The 19,926-nt window shown below is 39.7% G+C and overlaps 1 protein-coding gene across 2 annotated transcripts in view; it reads right to left on the reverse strand.

Moving 5' to 3' along the window:
- cers3b (ceramide synthase 3b) overlaps positions 1 to 19,926 on the reverse strand; it is a 32,589-nt gene that overhangs the window by 11,416 nt on the left and 1,247 nt on the right. Inside the window, exons 1-7 of one of the 2 annotated variants that reach the window (XM_062042593.1) lie at positions 13,416 to 13,605; positions 5,852 to 5,969; positions 5,656 to 5,774; positions 5,513 to 5,570; positions 5,387 to 5,437; positions 5,230 to 5,322; positions 770 to 898 (exon numbers count right to left, since the gene is read on the reverse strand). In XM_062042593.1, the coding sequence (XP_061898577.1) occupies positions 770 to 898; positions 5,230 to 5,322; positions 5,387 to 5,437; positions 5,513 to 5,570; positions 5,656 to 5,774; positions 5,852 to 5,969; positions 13,416 to 13,588 (741 nt within the window). In that variant the 5' untranslated portion in view covers positions 13,589 to 13,605. Of the gene's footprint in view, positions 1 to 769; positions 899 to 5,229; positions 5,323 to 5,386; positions 5,438 to 5,512; positions 5,571 to 5,655; positions 5,775 to 5,851; positions 5,970 to 13,415; positions 13,606 to 19,926 lie in introns of those variants that run through there. The other variant, XM_062042592.1, reaches the window with a different exon arrangement.

The following is a 19,926-nucleotide window of genomic DNA, read 5'->3' on the forward strand; positions in this document are numbered from 1 at the left end:
CTCATCAAAGATCCTCTATGATACATGAGTGCTCTACTGCAAAAAAGTTGGTCAAAGCTCCTCCATGTGACAGGAGCACTCTACTGTTTTTTAGGACCTACTACAAAAATGCTTGTCAAAGATCCTCTATGCTACATGAGTGCTCTACTGCAAAAAAGCTGGTCAAAGATCCTCCGTGTGACAAGAGCACTCTGTTTTAAGGACACGCTACAAAAATGATCGTTAAAGATCCTCTATGCTACATGAGTGCTCTACTGCAAAAAAGTTGGTCAAAGATCCTCCAGGTGACAGGAACACTTTACTGTTTTTAAGGACCTACTACAAAAATGCTTGTCAAAGATCCTCTATGCTACATGAGTGCTCTACTGCAAAAAAGCTGGTCAAAGATCCTCCGTGTGACAAGAGCACTCTGTTTTAAGGACACGCTACAAAAATGATCGTTAAAGATCCTCTATGCTACATGAGTGCTCTACTGCAAAAAAGTTGGTCAAAGATCCTCCAGGTGACAGGAACACTTTACTGTTTTTAAGGACCTACTACAAAAATGCTTGTCAAAGATCCTCTATGCTACATGAGTGCTCTACTGCAAAAAAGTTGGTCAAAGATCCTCCAGGTGACAGGAGCACTTTACTGTTTTTAAGGACCTATTGCAGAAAAGCTTGTCAAAGATCCTCCATTTGCTAAGAGTGCTGTGTTTTTTAAAGATCTACTGTAAAAGCGCCCGTCAAAGATCCTGTATATGACAGGAGTGCTGTGGAGTCGGTCTGACCTCCAGCAGGATGTCGGCAGAGTCGTGCAGCGCCATGACGATGGTGCCGACTCGGATGTAGTTGGAGATCCAGGAGAAGGCCAGCAGAGTTAGTGTAGCGATGTGATGGATCACCTGCTCCTTGAAGTCCTGCAGACGAGGAATGTGCAGGAAACACGGAGGAAGATTAAAATGTTTCATTAGTACACAACCAGTTGAGCTGTCAAAGTAAAGGTGTAGTTTCCCTATATGGCCACAAGATGGCAGCAAGTGACCATAAGAAGGGATGTAGGAAAGTAAACATGTTCTGACAGCACACATTCAAAATACCTCTGGTGGTACACGTTTAGTAGTACGTGTACTTGTACTATTTACTTCTTCTGCAGGGGCTTGCTAAAAAAAAAGACATTTGCTAAATGAACACAATTGTTCTCTGCATGGACGTTGTTAATAAAGCGTGTATGGTGACTGTAAATGTGAAAGTGTACTTTACAGTAAATGAAGAGCAGAGGACTGACACTTCTTGACATTAGCCATTTTACATTTTACGGGCGGTATAGCTCGGTTGGTAGAGCGGCCGTGCCAGCAACTTGAGGGTTCCAGGTTCGATCCCTGCTTCTGACGACCTAGTCACTGCTGTTGTGTCCTTGGGCAGGACACTTTACCCACCTGCTCCCAGTGCCACCCACACTGGTTTAAAAATGTAACTTAGATATTGGGTTTCACAATGTAAAGCGCTTTGACTCACTAGAAAAAAGCACTATATAAATATAATTCACTTCACTTCACATGGCGGTTTCCACACCTCCAAGTTTGTTCATAAGACAAAAAACACCATAAACTATACACTACTGCCATCTAACATAACTGTAATTGTAACTTCATGTCATACTTGCAAATGACACTCGCAAATCTGGTAATAAAAAAAGAGGACATTTTATTTTTTTCTATTTGATATTTTTGGGGGTTAAAACATTTAATATTTTATATGGCTGGGAATCTTTGAGCACCACACGATTCAATTCGATTATTGGGGGCAATGATTCGATTTAGAATCGATTCTCGATTCAAAACTATTCTAGATTCAAATTTAATACTTTTTAATAACATTGGGTACCAGTTCTATGATTAAGTACATTCCTCCATAAAATAGATAAACAGCTCTGATACATTTCTATATTATTTAAAAGAAAATGTGTTTTGTTTAATAAAATTCTCCCCAAACATTTAATAAAGTCAAATACAAATAAGGCAACAAGAGAAGTAGCTCACACTTCTCTTTTCTAAAGTAAATCTGTACAGCAGATATAGATCATCTACATCAGGGGTGTCCAAACTTTTTCCACTGAGGGCCGCACACGGAAAAATTTAAGCATGCCATTTTGATATTTTTCATTTTCAAACCTTAACAAAATATATGGATTTTTTTTTTTAACCTTTAGGGCTCCCGGGGACTATAATGGGTCTCAGTCATTAAACTGTTAAAAATAAGTCAAATTATTATTATTATTTTTTATTTAACACTTACAGTAAATCTCTATATCAACTTGAGGTTGATATAAAGTAAAAAAAAAAAAAAAGGTGTTCTGTCAAAGACAACTTTGTTTTTTATAGTAAAACTGAAATATGCAGTATTTAGTAATTAGAGCCTTAAAAGATCAATAATGCAGGACACCATTGATTTTAATTATTTCATATTTTTGAATAATCACAGTGAAAAGTTAAATAAAATCCTACTAAATATATTTGGGATCCAAAAGGTCCCCCACTCATAAAGTGATACATTTTTATTAGTTTTTTTTTACTTTTAACACTTAAATTACGAGATCAACTTCAGATATATCTGTCGATTTTACGTTTGAACTATTATTTTGTTTGTATTATGCTCTTTTGTCAAATAAAACTTTCATGTTATTTTATGGCAACCGCACAATATATGCAATATTTTTTCCACATAAAACATTTTAAAGTGATATTTTTTAAGTAATAATTCATTATAACATAGATTTTTAGTCTTTTTTTTTTTAGCAATGGCAAAAAAAAGAAAAATAAACAAAGACAAAAGAAAAAAAACAGCCTGCATGGCAGCTTTGTGTCAACATTGCAACTTTTTCTTGTTAGATTTCACCTCATTCCACTTTTTTTAAATGTTTTTTTAAATTTTTGCAATATTATCAAGTTTGCAATTTTTGCAGAATGTGTGGCGGGCCGGTAAACAATTAGCTGCGGGCCGCAAATGGCCCCCGGGCCGCACTTTGGACACCCCTGATCTACATCAACAATATGATTTCCCTGAGTGGCTGGACAGGACAGATAGAAAAAAATATTAATAATAATTTAAAAAAAAAAAATTTTAGATTTTTTTTTTAATCGATTAAGAATCGTAACAAATAAGAATTGCAATTAATCAAAAAATAGATTTTGTTTTATACACCTAATAATTGGAGAAAAAAACCCTGGGTTTTGACAAAAATTGCATCAAATAAATGAATACAAACTTTATATTAACAGAAGTCGATAGAAAATGGATGTACGGATAATCTAGAGCAGGGGTGTCCAAACCACAGTCCGCGGGCCAAATGCGGCTCGTTGTGATCTTCAATTTGGTTTACGAGATGTAATGAGTTTAATTTAGGAATCTCACCCACAGGGAGATGGCATTCATTTTAATAGTCTGACAATGTTAATGCTGCAAATATGTCACCATCTAGTAGACAATGTGAGAAGTTTAGGTCATTCATCCATCATGGTGGGTGTTGGTGCCTATCCCAGGAATGACCTTTAATTATGCTCTGATAGAAAATGCGGGCAGCTTGTACTTATATGACCCAATGCAAATAACTTTCACTAGTCATGGTGCAAAAAAAAGAAAAGAAAGAAAACAAACACCAAATGTCAACACACATGGTCACACGTAACACAACCTGCTCACTGAACTTTGTGGACGTTAAAATGTCCATGCACCATAAAAAATTTAAAATACACACATTTAAATCAATTTAAAAAAAAAAAAAAAAAAGCGAAACACTTTTAACACTTATCAATGGTTGGCGCATTTTAGCTACTTATTATATTTCTGATTGATTACAAAACTTTAAGGAGGTCGTCACGGAAGTAAACAAGGTAGCAGTTGAACTTTCACATACTCTTAATACCCAACTATATTAATTATTAATTATGTATAAATTAAAATGTATACAATATGTACACATATATGTATAGGCTATATATATACACACACATATACAGTACAGGCCAAAAGCTTGGACACACACCTCATTCAATATGTTTTCTTTATTTTCATGACTATTTACATTGTAGATTGTCACTGAAGGCATCAAAACTATGAATGAACACATGTGGAGTTATGTACTTAACAAAAAAAGGTGAAATAACTGAAAACATGTTTTATATTCTAGTTTCTTCAAAATAGCCACCCTTTGCTCTGATTACTGCTTTGCACACTCTTGGCATTCTCTCCATGAGCTTCAAGAGGTAGTCACCTGAAATGGTTTTCACTTCACAGGTGTCATAGTTTTGATGCCTTCTATGACAATCTACAAGGTAAATAGTCATGAAAATAAAGAAAACACACTGAAATGAGAAGGTGTGACCAAACATTTGGCCTGTACTGTATTTACAGTACTTACATACTGTATATGTTATGTGTATACCTTTTTGACTTAAGGGCTGCATTTCGGCTAAAAAACTTTGTTTGAGGGGCGAAAGCCGACTGCATTTAAAATAAAACATATACATATATGTATATATATATATATATATATATATATATATATATATATATATATATATATATATATATATATATATATATATATATATATATATATATATATATATATATATATATATATATACAGGTATATGTATATGTGTGTGTGTATATATATATATATATATATATATATATATATATATATATATATATATATATATATATATATATATATATATATATATATATATATATATGTATATGTGTGTGTATATATATATGTATATATATATATACAGTGGGGCAAAAAAGTATTTAGTCAGCCACCCATTGACAATCAATGGGTGGCTGACTAAATACTTTTTTGCCCCACTGTATATATATTATTATATATTATTTTAAATGCAGTTGGCTTTCGCCCCTCAACCAAAGTTTTTTAGCCCAATGCAGCCCTTAGGTCAAAATGTTTGGACACCCCTAATCTAAAGATCTAAGCATCGAATAAGATAATTTAAAAAAATTATATAAGACTTATTTCTAACATTTTTATGACTGAGACACTTCCGGTCTCCCAGAGCCAAACTTAAGGGGAGCCCTAAAGGTTTAAAAAAATCTATATATCGTATTGGTTTTAGAAATAAAAAACATGAAAATGGCCCCTGCATGTTTTGATGTTTCCGTGTGTGGCCCTCCGTGTAAAAGTTTGGACAGCCCTGTTGTAAAGTATTCGAAAAAACACACTTGCCTTCCGTTTCACGTCAAAGGTGAGGCTGAGGAGGAGTGAAAGGTAGAAGCCCATTTCCAGGAAGTAATACCAGTACTGGGATGGCAGCAGAGACTGTGCACACAACAATAATGTTAACTTTATTCTGCACTTTGTCATTTTATAATAAATGTACTACCTGCTTAGGGAAACCTGCCCACACCTCCTTGATGTTGTACAACCAGGGTTTCTAAAACCGAGAACAGGAACACATTGTGTGAAATGTCCCTTCAAAGAAACGTGTGAGAGGACCAAAAACACTTACGTCATGGAGGGCGAGGACTCCCCCTACAAATGCAAAAAAATAGAACACACATCTCCAACTGTTGGCATGGGAACCAATAAACAGTGAGACATTAAATAGGAGCAATTTTAAGGAGGATTTCCTGACTGGGCGTGAACACAAACCTGGCCTCACAGAATCTCTTCCGAAGACCAGGACGTTCTTGGTTCCTCCTCCTCCTGAACCAGACTTCAACTTTGCGCTCTGGCCAGCTGGTCTTCTTACAAAGACTCCTCACGTCCGCCTGACACACACCGTGCACAAATCAGTCCGACCAAACTCGGAAATGAAGGTGACTTCTCGAAAACTATGATGTCTCACCGGTGACGGAACATGCGCTCGTTTGCAGAAGTAGTTCTCCAGGATGGCATTTTGTTCCACATGGTGACGTATCCGATCTTTAACGCCCCAAACGTCAGCTAGCGGCGAGGCCACAGATCTGCACCCGCAAGCAAGCACAGGATTAGCGTTTCAGCTTTATTCATATTTAGAAACACTTAATACGTAGGACAAAAATCTGGAAAGTTTTCGCTTAGCATCGAAATAGTTCTTATTCCAATTTAAAATTCCCATCAACTCTTTAATATTTGAGGCTACTTGTTGCTAGGCAGATCTCTTAGATATTGTGTGAGCGCTATGAGGGTATATCCACACAGGTATTTTTATTTCATCGTTGTTAAAAAAAAGATGTAATATATTCTTTATATTATTTTATTATCTGTGTATGCCTTGGTACAAGTAGTTATTTAATTAATTATATTTTGATTAGTGCTGTTGCACCGCCCCTAGTAACTGGGCGGAAGTGGACACCATCCGATGCGGTGCAGCAAGCTACAGCAGCCCTGAGGCACAGAGACATCGTGGGAAAGGTCCAACAGGGAAGAGGAGGCTTTGGCCTGACTGCAAGAGAACCATCCTGGAAAAATGCTACAACATCAGAGCGGAGGACGCTGGTGGTGGAGGAGGTGCGTCGCCAGGAGGAGGTCTTAAGGAGTGCGAAGGCTGTCTCTCTCGCCAAACAGGGGCAATGGATGCAGCGGGAAGGAGTGGAGAGGAGAAAGATAAGCTGGAAGGAGCTATGGCAGATGGAAGCAAGTAAAATCAGCTTTATCATCAGAGCAACGTATGATGTGCTCACATCACCAAAGAATCTCCATCAGTGGTATGGCGAGGATCCAATCTGTGCCCTCTGCCCAACTCCAGCAACCCTCAGACACATCATGACAGGATGTAAGACGAGCCTCACGCAGGGGAGATACACCTGGCGACACAACCAGGTCCTCAAGAGCTTGGCATCAGCCCTGGAGAGTATGCGTGGTGCCGTCAACTCCTTGCCACCAAGAGTATCCAATCCCATGAAGACAACAATGTTTGTCCGAGAGGGCGGGAAAACACCCAAACAGCTTTCCACCAAACCAGAAGCAGGACACCTATACAGGGCCCGCGACTGGAAGATGCTGGCAGACATCGGCAAACAACTGGTTTTCCCACTTGAGATTGCTTCTACCAACCTCAGGCCAGACTTGGTGCTCTGGTCCCCTTCGGTGAAGACTGCTTACGTCATAGAGCTCACAGTCCCATGGGAGAACTCTGTGGAGGAGGCCTATGAACGTAAGAAGCTGCGCTACTCAGAGCTAGCAGAAGAAGCGAGGCAGCGTGGCTGGAATACCAAAGTCTATCCAGTTGAAGTGGGATGCAGAGGATTTGTGGCGTCGTCTACCATCAGACTGCTGAGGGAACTCGGCAGCCACGGTCAGGCCCTGCGGAGGACCATCAGAGCAGTCTCAGAGGCAGCCGAAAGAAGCAGCCAGTGGATTTGGCTCAAGCGGAAGGACCCCAGTTGGGCCCCAAAAACAGCAGTATAACAGGGTGAATTTCAGGAACAGTTGAGCACGGGACACAAGCTGAGGACTGATCATCCTTCGGCGGGCCACCTTTGTGGAGGGTGTATAGTGTTTGAAGGCCGAAACACCCAATGATGCAAGGGCACACTACTGAAGATGTGTCGCTTGTCCAATTGTCCTGGAATTTAACCCTGACCAAGACTCATATCCCATACAACTCACAAGAACACCCCACCCCCCACACCCCCACGTTGTCTGTCTACCACTCTCAACAACAAGGACATCTCGAGTCAGTACTCTCCACATTTGGCACAAGGGACTGTTCAACATCTCGTCCTGTGTTTTTTGATTCTGATCGTCTGGACACGTCCAGTGACGGCTGTGAAAGGACAGCTGACAACATGGGAAAGTCCATGTGACAGCTTGGAGAGACAGCTGACAGGAGGGAACAGACCCCACTGGGGCTGTCATGGGCTAGCTCCCCATGATGGCAGTCCCCAACGCTGATTCAGCTAATTGGAGACACCCGCAAAATGCTACGAAAAGTAAACTAAGGAAAATACCCCTAGAGCTTGCGAGAGCGGGGGCGCAAGATGGCTCATTGGCTGACAACACGGTTACTGACTTAGGAACGGAAATCACTATGAACAAGGAGAGCACAACACACGAGACAGCAACAACAGCAGTGGGACACAAGCTTCAGGTGTGCATCTGTGGTTGGAACAAAGTAACATCAACGATGGGCTTAAAGATCCATCAAGGGAGGAAAAGGTGCCTGAGAGAGCAGAGACAAGGGCCTCGCATTGATCAATACTTGTTACGAAGTAATCAGTCAAGTCAGTCGAGTGAAGCACAGCGACGGGACACAAACCAAAGTTCGCAGAGCATCAGCACCCCTGTATCTGAAGAAGGTAATACAAGCACAGACATGCTGGTGGAGGAGCCCACACAACCACAAAGACCTCCAATGGAGAGAAAGATCAAAGGGCACAAACCTGGCGTAAAGTGGCCCAAATCTGTTGACAAGAAAGAATGGGAGACAATCAACAGGGACCTTACAGAAATCCTGGAGCAACAAACAGGCACAGCAGAGGGAAAGATCGAAAGGATGGGCGACATAATTTACAACTACGGACAAGAACGTTTTGGAGTGAGCAAAGGGAGAAGTGGAAAGAATCTACCACCGCCAGCTAAATCCAGGAGGCAGCAGGAGATCGACAGGCTTATCAGAGAGAGGAGGCAGATAAGAAAGCTATGGAAAAAAGCAGACGACGCTGAGAGGGAAGGTCTCATGCTACTCCAAGCAGACATCAAGAGCCGGCTAGCAACCTTGCGGAGAGCGGAAAACTTGAGGAAGCTTCGCAAGAAGAAAGAACACACAAGAACTCGTTTCTATAAAGACCCCTTCAAGTTTGTCAAAGACCTCTTCACAAAGGAAAAAAGCGGAACTTTGAAAACATCAAAGCAGGAACTGGAGCAACACCTGGAAAAGATTCACCACGACTCAAAAAGGCAGGAGCATATAGTCATCCCACCTGACATCCCGCCAATTCAACCACCTGTATTCAACCTGGACACTAGCCCTCCGAAATGGAAAGAAGTAGAGAACACAGTCCGACGAGCAAGAGCAGCATCGGCTCCGGGACCTAACGGAGTACCATATAAGCTCTACAAGAACGCACCGGATGTACTACGCTTTCTGTGGAAACTCATGAGGGTAGTGTGGCAGAAGCAAGGAATACCCAAGGCTTGGCGAAGGGCTGGTGGTGTGCTAATACCTAAAGAAAAGGATGCATCGGAAATCAGCCAGTTCAGACCAATCTGTCTTCTCAATGTTGAGGGGAAAATCTTTTTCAGCGTGGTGTCTCAGAGGCTGTCCACATACCTGGTAAAGAACAAATACATTGATACATCTGTACAGAAAGCTGGAATTCCAGGATTCTCTGGCTGCCTCGAACATACAAGCATGATCTGGCATCAGATCCAAGCAGCCAAGAAGGATAAGAGAGATCTTCATGTAACCTTCCTCGACCTGGCCAATGCATTTGGCTCAGTTCCCCATGAACTTCTCTGGGAATCTTTTAGCTTCTTCCTTGTACCAGAACCCATCACCACACTGGTCAAGAACTACTTCCAAGACCTGCAGCTGTGCTTCACAACAGCCAACTTTACTACAACATGGCAGCGCTTGGAAGTAGGCATCATGGCAGGCTGCACAGTTTCACCCCTGATTTTCACAATGGCCATGGAAGTCATCATGAGGGCCTCAAGGTGGGTGGTGGGTGGTGAGTGGTGAACGATCCAGGGCTGGGCTCCGTCTTCCACCTATCAGGGCTTACATGGACGACATGAAAACACTAACCACTACTGCAGCATGCACTAAGCGTCTACTTGGAAAGCTGCAGGAGAACATCGAGTGGGCCCGAATGAAATTCAAGCCTAGTAAATCTCGAAGCATCTCCATAATCAAGGGGGTGCTGAGAGATACAAGGTTCTACATCGGCAAAGACCCTATTCCAACGGTGTCTGAGCAGCCTGTCAAAAGCCTGGGCAGATGGTACAATGCAAGCCTCAAGGACAAACAACAAATAGAACAACTAAGCCAAGAGATCGCGAAGAGCCTGGATAACATAGACAAGACTCTACTGCCAGGGAAACTGAAGCTTTGGTGCCTACAATTTGGACTCCTCCCCCGGACAATGTGGCCACTCACTGTGTATGAAGTTCCAGTAACCACTGTGGAGAAGATGGAGCGAACCATCACTTCATATGCAAAAAAGTGGCTTGGCATTCCACAATGTCTAAGTAACATCGGCCTCTACGGCAAAGGGATCCTGGAGCTACCTCTCACTAGTCTAACTGAGGAATACAAGTGTTCTAAAGTTAGACTCCAGATGACACTGAAGGACTCCAGAGACAAGACCATTAGTACTGTTGCACCGCCCCTAGTAACTGGGCGGAAGTGGACACCATCCGATGCGGTGCAGCAAGCTACAGCAGCCCTGAGGCACAGAGACATCGTGGGAAAGGTCCAACAGGGAAGAGGAGGCTTTGGCCTGACTGCAAGAGAACCATCCTGGAAAAATGCTACAACATCAGAGCGGAGGACGCTGGTGGTGGAGGAGGTGCGTCGCCAGGAGGAGGTCTTAAGGAGTGCGAAGGCTGTCTCTCTCGCCAAACAGGGGCAATGGATGCAGTGGGAAGGAGTGGAGAGGAGAAAGATAAGCTGGAAGGAGCTATGGCAGATGGAAGCAAGTAAAATCAGCTTCATCATCAGAGCAACGTATGATGTGCTCCCATCACCAAAGAATCTCCATCAGTGGTATGGCGAGGATCCAATCTGTGCCCTCTGCCCAACTCCAGCAACCCTCAGACACATCATGACAGGATGTAAGACGAGCCTCACGCAGGGGAGATACACCTGGCGACACAACCAGGTCCTCAAGAGCTTGGCATCAGCCCTGGAGAGTATGCGTAGTGCCGTCAACTCCTTGCCACCAAGAGTATCCAATCCCATGAAGACAACAATGTTTGTCCGAGAGGGCGGGAAAACACCCAAACAGCTTTCCACCAAACCAGAAGCAGGACACCTATACAGGGCCCGCGACTGGAAGATGCTGGCAGACATCGGCAAACAACTGGTTTTCCCACTTGAGATTGCTTCTACCAACCTCAGGCCAGACTTGGTGCTCTGGTCCCCTTCGGTGAAGACTGCTTACGTCATAGAGCTCACAGTCCCATGGGAGAACTCTGTGGAGGAGGCCTATGAACGTAAGAAGCTGCGCTACTCAGAGCTAGCAGAAGAAGCGAGGCAGCGTGGCTGGAACACCAAAGTCTATCCAGTTGAAGTGGGATGCAGAGGATTTGTGGCGTCGTCTACCATCAGACTGCTGAGGGAACTCGGCAGCCACGGTCAGGCCCTGCGGAGGACCATCAGAGCAGTCTCAGAGGCAGCCGAAAGAAGCAGCCAGTGGATTTGGCTCAAGCGGAAGGACCCCAGTTGGGCCCCAAAAACAGCAGTATAACAGGGTGAATTTCAGGAACAGTTGAGCACGGGACACAAGCTGAGGACTGATCATCCTTCGGCGGGCCACCTTTGTGGAGGGTGTATAGTGTTTGAAGGCCGAAACACCCAATGATGCAAGGGCACACTACTGAAGATGTGTCGCTTGTCCAATTGTCCTGGAATTTAACCCTGACCAAGTCTCATATCCCATACAACTCACAAGAACACCCCACCCCCCACACCCCCACGTTGTCTGTCTACCACTCTCAACAACAAGGACATCTCGAGTGAGTACTCTCCACATTTGGCACAAGGGACTGTTCAACATCTCGTCCTGTGTTTTTTGATTCTGATTGATCTATAAACTATTTATTCTTAAGCTTGTCCTCTGGCGCCATTGACAAAAAGATTTAATAAAGAATATAAATAAATTTGGTTTTCATAACATTTACAAAAATCAAGTGAAATTAATGTTTTCATTGTTTTATTTATGTATGCCTTGCCTATTTATTTTCTTTATTCACCTTATTTCATTGTCCTTAGTCATTATTGTTAAAAATAACTTGATTGTATTTTTTGGATGAAAAATCTAATTTCTTACATATTTTATTGTTTGTGTGTCTTGGTAAATGTATTTATCTAGTCTTATTGTTATTAATATTATGTACATTTCATTTATTGAATATACAGTATATACATTTTGTAAAAATCAAGTAAATGTAATGTCCTCATTATGTTTTTTTTTGTTTCTGTATGCCTGGTAGTGGTATTTATTTAATTTAATGTTTTTTGCTACACATCAGTCACCATTATTTAAAAACATAAATACAATGTATTTTTTCTATCAAAAATAGATATTTTGCATGCCTTGGTAATTTTTTTCCCGCTTGTCCAACATCATCCATTGATATAAAGATACATACATATACCTAAAATATGTTTAATTTATTTGATAAATATAATATTCACAAAATTCAAGTGAATATAAAGTTTTCATTATATTTTATGTGTGCCTTGACAGGTATTTATTTATTGATTTCTTTCCTTGCTATCTGTCACTGTTGTTAAAAAAATACATAGGTATATATATATTTATATATATATATACATTTACATGTAGATATAGATATACCCGGTATATGTTTTTAAATACACATTTTCTCATATACGTTATTATTTATGTATGCCTTGGTTAATGATAGGTGGTGGTCGGAGGGGCCGTTGCGTTGGCGCAAATTGCAGCCACGCTTCCGTCAGTCTACCCCAGGGCAGCTGTGGCTATGAAAGTAGCTTACCACCACCAGGTGTGAATGAATGATGGGTTCTACATGTAAAGCGACTTTGGGTACTTAGAAAAGGTGCTATAAAGCCCAGGTATTATTATTATTATTATTAAGGTATTTTTTTGCCGGCTTGTACTAAAAAAAAAAAAGTACAAAACAGAATTTGTTTTCAAATTAATATACATCTCTCATACATGTCCTCTCTCACTATTGTTAAAAATAAAATAATAAATTATTGAGTATATAAATTACATGAATTATTATTAAATAAATTACATAATAAAGTGAACGTATTGTTTTCATTATATGTATAAATATAGCTGAGATAGGCTCCAGCACAAAAAGGGACAAACGGTAGAAAATGGATAAATATATATATATATATATATATATATATATATATATATATATATATATATATATATATATATATATATATATATATATATAAAATCAATACAATTTATTAATCGTGGACGTGGTGTTTATATATTCATGTATGTCTTTGTTTAACCTATGGGAGCAAAATGAGTTTTTTTATGTAATCATTGACACTCTAGAGTTGATTTAAAAGATACCTGGAGAATAATTCTATGCCAATGTTAACATAGATTAAAAAAAGAAAACAATTGTAAAGAAACAGTGCCATCTAGTGGTCTGATGTATCTAATGCAGACAGGTACCAAAAAGTCATCAAAACTTGGCTTTCGTCCAGACAGCTTGTTCAACGCCGCATGGCGTCTTATGCTCACCTCTCAAAGAGGAACCTGACCAGCAGAAGGCAGACGGCGTAGGGCAGCACGGCGTAAAGTTGCGAGGCTTTGGCGTAGACGCGACCCTCGCGGTCGTCTAGGTCCGCCCATGAGACCTTCGCTGGCAGCCACAGACGTTCCCACCACAGCCACTCGCTGACTGCGTGCAACATGCTCTTGGGAAACACACACACAGGTTGAACAACACAAGTGCTGCAATCATCATCATCATCATCATGGAGGAGTGTTTGGACTCCTTATCATGTTGGAAAACCGCCAGGCAGCACTTTCCCGAGGGAGGGTATCATTCTTTGCTTCTGAGATCACAACACATGCTGCTCAGTTGCCAGCTATTTACACAACAATTGTTGTGTGCTGACTGGTGTTCAGTGGATCCTAAATGCATGCAAGCTGCACACTGACTTCTCTAATTCAATGCCTGTACGTATAGCAACTTTGATACTTTGTAGATGTTGAAATCAATACAAAGTAGATCAATATATTATTATTTTTTAAATCATTTTAAATTAGTGTAATACAATCATGTTCTAAGCAGAATTGTATTTTGTGGACTCCCATTACAAAAAAAATGTCCCACTTTATAATTAATGTGAAACGATTTTTACACTTAAAAAAAACTAAAAATCAAACTCTGATTAAATTTGAGGCATGTTTTGTACTAAAACTAATTCACAGGAATGAAATCGTTCAATCATTTATTTTGAACATAATTTAAACATCATAATATCACACATCGGGATTCGATCCCGGTAAGACTGTTTACAGTGGCAACATTGAGGGAACTTTGCCATTAGATTCTTATCAGTGACGGAGCAGGAAGGGGCTGGGAATACATTTGGGGGTAATAAATGTCATATGAAGTGCCATGTCATGTATTCATTGACATTTTACACGTGCATACACGTGCAGCTTGTTCAGAACGCTGCTGCTAGAGTTCTAACAAAGACCAAAAAATGTGAGCACATTACACCAATTCTTAAATCCTTACATTGGCTCCCTGTACATCAGAGAATAGATTTCAAAATCCTCCTGCTCACATATAAATCACTACATGGTCTAGGGCCCAAGTATATCACTGATATGCTCCCACTATATACGCCCTCTAGATCACTAAGATCTTCTGAGACCAATCTGTTAGCGGTTCCAAGAGTAAACTCAAATCAAGGGAGATCATCATTCAGTCACTATGCAACACATAGCTGGAATAAACTTCCTGAAGATGTCAGACTCTCCCCAACTCTCACTACTTTTAAAACTAGACTGAAGACTTTTATGTTCACCTTAGCTTTCAGCTAAATCTTTTAATCTTTTAACTTTTAACGTCTGCACTGTTTTTATTTTTATTGTCTGCATTTTAATTTTGCTTTTATTTTCTTTCATTTCACTTTGTTGTCTGTGAAGCACTTTGAGTCTGCCTTGTGTATGAAAAGCGCTATACAAATAAAGTTGCCTTGCCTTGCCTTGCCTATTCACGTAATTTCACATATCCATCCATTTTCTACCGCTTATCCCTTTCGGGGTCGCGGGGGGTGCTAATCTTCCGTTATTCCTCCAACTAAAACCTTTTGAAGGGCTTAGCACACTTGAAAACGTATCATATCTTGCCATAAATGTGTTCATGCCTCGCCTATTTATTTTGTGATTTAACGATTTTTCCTGTCATCAGTCACCATTGATACAATAAAAATTGTACTTGTTTTTTTTAAATACAAAAATACATATTTCCAGATATATTTTATTGTTTTTGTGTGCTTTGGTACATGTAGTTATTCAACGTGGCCTCTGTCACTATCGAGAATATATATTTATTTATTTTAAAAATGTTTCATTTATTTGATGTATAAAATATTGACAAAGTTTTTTTTACTATAGGATTTTTATTATTTATGTACACGTATGCCTTGTTGAAGCATTTTATTTTTTGTTTAAAGACCATATACAGCCGTTCTTGTCAAATAGTGGTGCAGGCCTCCCAGGGGGGATGCTTGTGACCCCGGGGAACATGATTTATCAGTATCATGCAGTATCATGCTTCAAACTCCGCTTTGAAAAGATGTGCACTCTAAAATGTGCTCATTGTAGCCATTTAATCCTGACTTCCCCATTTTGATATAAAAACATCAGCACAAATTGTTTTATTCATTTTTGTTTTGTAGGTGAAAGTGTTTTATATATTGTGCTGATCAATTTGAATGTTTTATTATTTTTTTAGTTTATTTAATTCGATTTTTCAGTATCAAATGGTTTAAGTCAGTCAAAAAATATTTATAGTTTAAATAATGATACCATTTTCTTTATTTCAGGCAAATTATTGCACTTTAAATATTTTCTGCTACAGACTGAAAACAATGTTAATAAAGTTATTATTTAGTACAAGTGGATCTATATTTCTTTTTTTGTTTTCTTTATATTAATAGGCAAGGCAAGTTTACTTATAGAGCACAATTCGTACACGAGGCAATTCAAAGTGCTTTACGGAAAAGAACAAGAAGGCAAAACAAAAATAATATGACCTCAAAATAATCATAGTTCAAATTAAAGTCATGAAATATAATAATCATAAAAACAATCAAATTAAATAAGGATACATTGTTATGCAGAGGTGTACTTATAACAATTTTATAAACAAATTATACTGTTTATAGTCGCGGTGGAGAGTGTAGGGGTGTGTGAAATGTTTTCTTTCTTCTAAGGGAGCGTAACAGAAAATACTTAGGTCGTTGGCCATTTTGGTTGTGGGGATTTTAGACAGTTATATTGTTTCCTCTTAAAATTTTGTTAATACTGTAAAGTGGTTTTCTAAAAACTTGTCAGATAGAACCCAATGCGTCCAGTTTGCTGGATCCTCTTGTATTTCCTCCCTGTATTAAATGATGTACTCCATATTAGGTCTGTTGTTGCGTGAACCCTTGAGCTCCTGCAGTCAGCTTTTGATGTTGTTCAGTCCCAGCTGAGTCAGCTGAGACTAGTGCTGAATGCAGAAAAATCTAAGGTGATGTAATTTTCAAATAGTAAATGATTGCCATTGAACACTCTAAAAATATAAACTGTTCATAAGGTTGAACTTGAAATGGTCACGATATACAAACCCCGTTTCCATATGAGTTGGGAAATTGTGTTAGATGTAAACATAAACGGAATACAATAATTTGCAAATCCTTTTCAACCCATATTCAATTGAATGCACTACAAAGACAAGATATTTGATGTTCAAACTCATAAACTTTATTTTTTTTTTGCAAATAATAATTAACTTAGAATTTCATGGCTGCAACATGTTCCAAAGTAGTTGGGAAAGGGCATGTTCACCACTGTGTTACATGGCCTTTCCTTTTAACAACACTCAGTAAACGTTTGGGAACTGAGGAGACACATTTTTTAAGTTTCTCAGGTGGAATTCTTTCCCATTCTTGCTTGATGTACAGCTTAAGTTGTTCAACAGTCCGGGGGTCTCCGTTGTGGTATTTTAGGCTTCATAATGCGTCACACATTTTCAATGGGAGACAGGTCTGCACTACAGGCAGGCCAGTCTAGTACCTGCACTCTTTTACTATGAAGCCACGTTGATGTAACACGTGGCTTGGCATTGTCTTGCTGAAATAAGCAGGGGCGTCTATGGTAACGTTGCTTGGATGGCAACATATGTTGCTCCAAAACCTGTATGTACCTTTCAGCATTAATGGTGCCTTCACAGATGTGTAAGTTACCCATTTCTTGGGCACTAATACACCCCCATACCATCACAGGTGCTGGCTTTTCAACTTTGCACCTGTAACAATCCGGATGGTTCATTTCCTCTTTGGTCCGGAGGACACGACGTCCACAGTTTCCAAAAACAATTTGAAATGTGGACTCGTCAGACCACAGAACACTTTTCCACTTTGTATCAGTCCATCTTAGATGAGCTCAGGCCCAGCAAAGCCGACGGCGTTTCTGGGTATTGTTGATAAACGGTTTTCGCCTTGCATAGGAGAGTTTTAACTTGCACTTACAGATGTAGCGACCAACTGTAGTTACTGACAGTGGGTTTCTGAAGTGTTCCTGAGCCCATGTGGTGATATCCTTTACACACTGATGTCGCTTGTTGATGCAGTACAGCCTGAGGGATCGAAGGTCACGGGCTTAGCTGCTTATGTGCAGTGATTTCTCCAGATTCTCTGAACCCTTTGATGATATTACGGACCGTAGATGGTGAAATCCCTAAATTCCTTGCAATAGCTGGTTGACAAAGGTTTTTCTTAAACTGTTCAACAATTTGCTCAGGCATTTGTTGACAAAGTGGTGACCCTCGCTCCATCCTTGTTTGTGAATGACTGAGCATTTCATGGAGTCTACTTTTATACCCAATCATGGCACCCACCTGTTCCCAATTTGCCTGTTCACCTGTGGGATGTTCCAAATAAGTGTTTGATGAGCATTCCTCAACTTTATCAGTATTTATTACCACCTTTCCCAACTTCTTTGTCACGTGTTGCTGGCATCAAATTCTAAAGTTAATGATTTGCAAAAAAAAAAAATGTTTATCAGTTTGAACATCAAATATCTTGTCTTTGTAGTGCATTCAATTGAATATGGGTTGAAAATGATTTGTAAATCATTGTATTCCGTTTATATTTACATCTAACACAATTTCCCAACTCATATGGAAACGGGGTTTGTATATAACTACTTGGGGATATTTATTGATGAGAATCTCACATTGAAAAACTTGTGGCCATCCATCCATCCATCCATTTTCTACCGCTTGTCCCGTTCGGGGAGGTGGCTATAAACTTAAATAAAATTGGCATTTTTCTTTAGAAACAAGTCCTGTTTTTCCATACTAGTTAGGAAACGCTTGATTCTGACCACTTTGAAGCCTTTGCTAGATTATGTAAACTTGCCTTTTATGAATGCACCCGACATTTATTTGATAAACACATAGTGTTTATCACTGTACCTTGCCTTTTATTACTGGTTGTGGCAACCTTGTCCGCCATTGCACTTTATATGCAAAGGCAAACTGTCCATCTTTTTCAGTTTGAAGACTTTCTTGATGGATGGTTTTTAAATATAAATCACTTCTTAGTCTGGTTCCCTGTTATTAGTGTTCTTTTATGTGTTGAGATTCCAGTTGCTGCAGCTTAAGGCCACAGGACATACTTAGCATGTGTATTCCTGCAGCCAACACAAATCTTGTAAAAAAAAAAGCCTTCAGATATGCAGATATTCTTCAGTAAGTCATGGAATAACATACTGAAGATCTGAGGTTAACTGAGCTGATCACTTTGGGTGAATTTCAGGCCATTTTAAATAATCGAGAAACTGTTTCTATTGGGCATTTTACCTGCTTTTAAATTGTTTTTACTGAAACATTTTATACATTGTTTTGACTTATCACATGTTATTAGGGCTGTCAAAGTTATAAGTTCCTTTAACGGCGATCATTTTTTAAATGCGCGATTAACGTTTTTTGACCCTCGGCCCGTTCCGTGGCTTGGGGAAATGTATAAAGGCGTCCAGTTACTGTCGAACCACAACCTTGAAAATAGCTAGCAGAACTGCACAAAGAAAGGGGGACCTTATGGAAATCTCAGATCCAAAGCCATGGCAAGTCGTTCTCCGGACAAGACAAAACAATTTTACCTTCAATCGCCGTGAGACGACATCATTGGTAAGAACGCTGAGCACGCATTGCTGCTTGTAGAGAGGAGGAGCTTCACATCCGTGTTTGGATTACAGTTATATTGAGTGCATTACTAACAAGAAATGTAGATTGTTGCTCTTATCTGTTTTAGTAAGATGGAATAAAAGCTCAGCAGAAACAACGATGGTAGAGAGGATGTCTAAAGTCACTTTTATCTGAGATTTTCGTCATAACATGTCAAGTCTTTTCTCATACCAATCACACACGTCTGGTTGGCGGCTTCACAATAATAGCGCTATGCTTCACATCCGTTCTAACCAACAAGACAACAAATAATCGTCTTGCAATAGGATCATGCTATTCTGTTATTCTGTGTTATTTCTACCCAAATAAATGTTTTCTAGCAGATTGGAATTAAGTTTATTGAAATGGCAGCGGCAATATGAAGGAGGAAGAATGTCTTTGAACAATCTTGTCTTCTTCTTCCCTACCACTGAGACAAGGTCGAATACTGTAGGCATGCCTGCCACTGCCATCTACAGCCCACATCGGGTACCTACAGTTCACTGCACAATATTACCATCGCTATGGTATATTCTTTTATAACCTGTGCTGATTGATAGTTAGAAAATTACAGAATGTTGAACAAGCTGAATATTAAATTGTATTAATAGGTAGGTAGAGAAGGTTAAAACATTGTCATTTAGAGATATGAATGCCATTAACTTGTACCACAAGTACAGAATATCAGAAACATTTATTCAGGTAGAAAAAATATCACCTAATATGATTGTAACAATCAAAAATGTGTGTTACTAATGCGTGAAACTGCTATCTAAACATGGAAGTGTAGCTCCTCTCCTC

Source organism: Entelurus aequoreus, linkage group LG03 (genome assembly GCF_033978785.1).
Source record: "Entelurus aequoreus isolate RoL-2023_Sb linkage group LG03, RoL_Eaeq_v1.1, whole genome shotgun sequence".
In the NCBI taxonomy this organism is placed as follows: Eukaryota; Metazoa; Chordata; class Actinopteri; order Syngnathiformes; family Syngnathidae; genus Entelurus; species Entelurus aequoreus.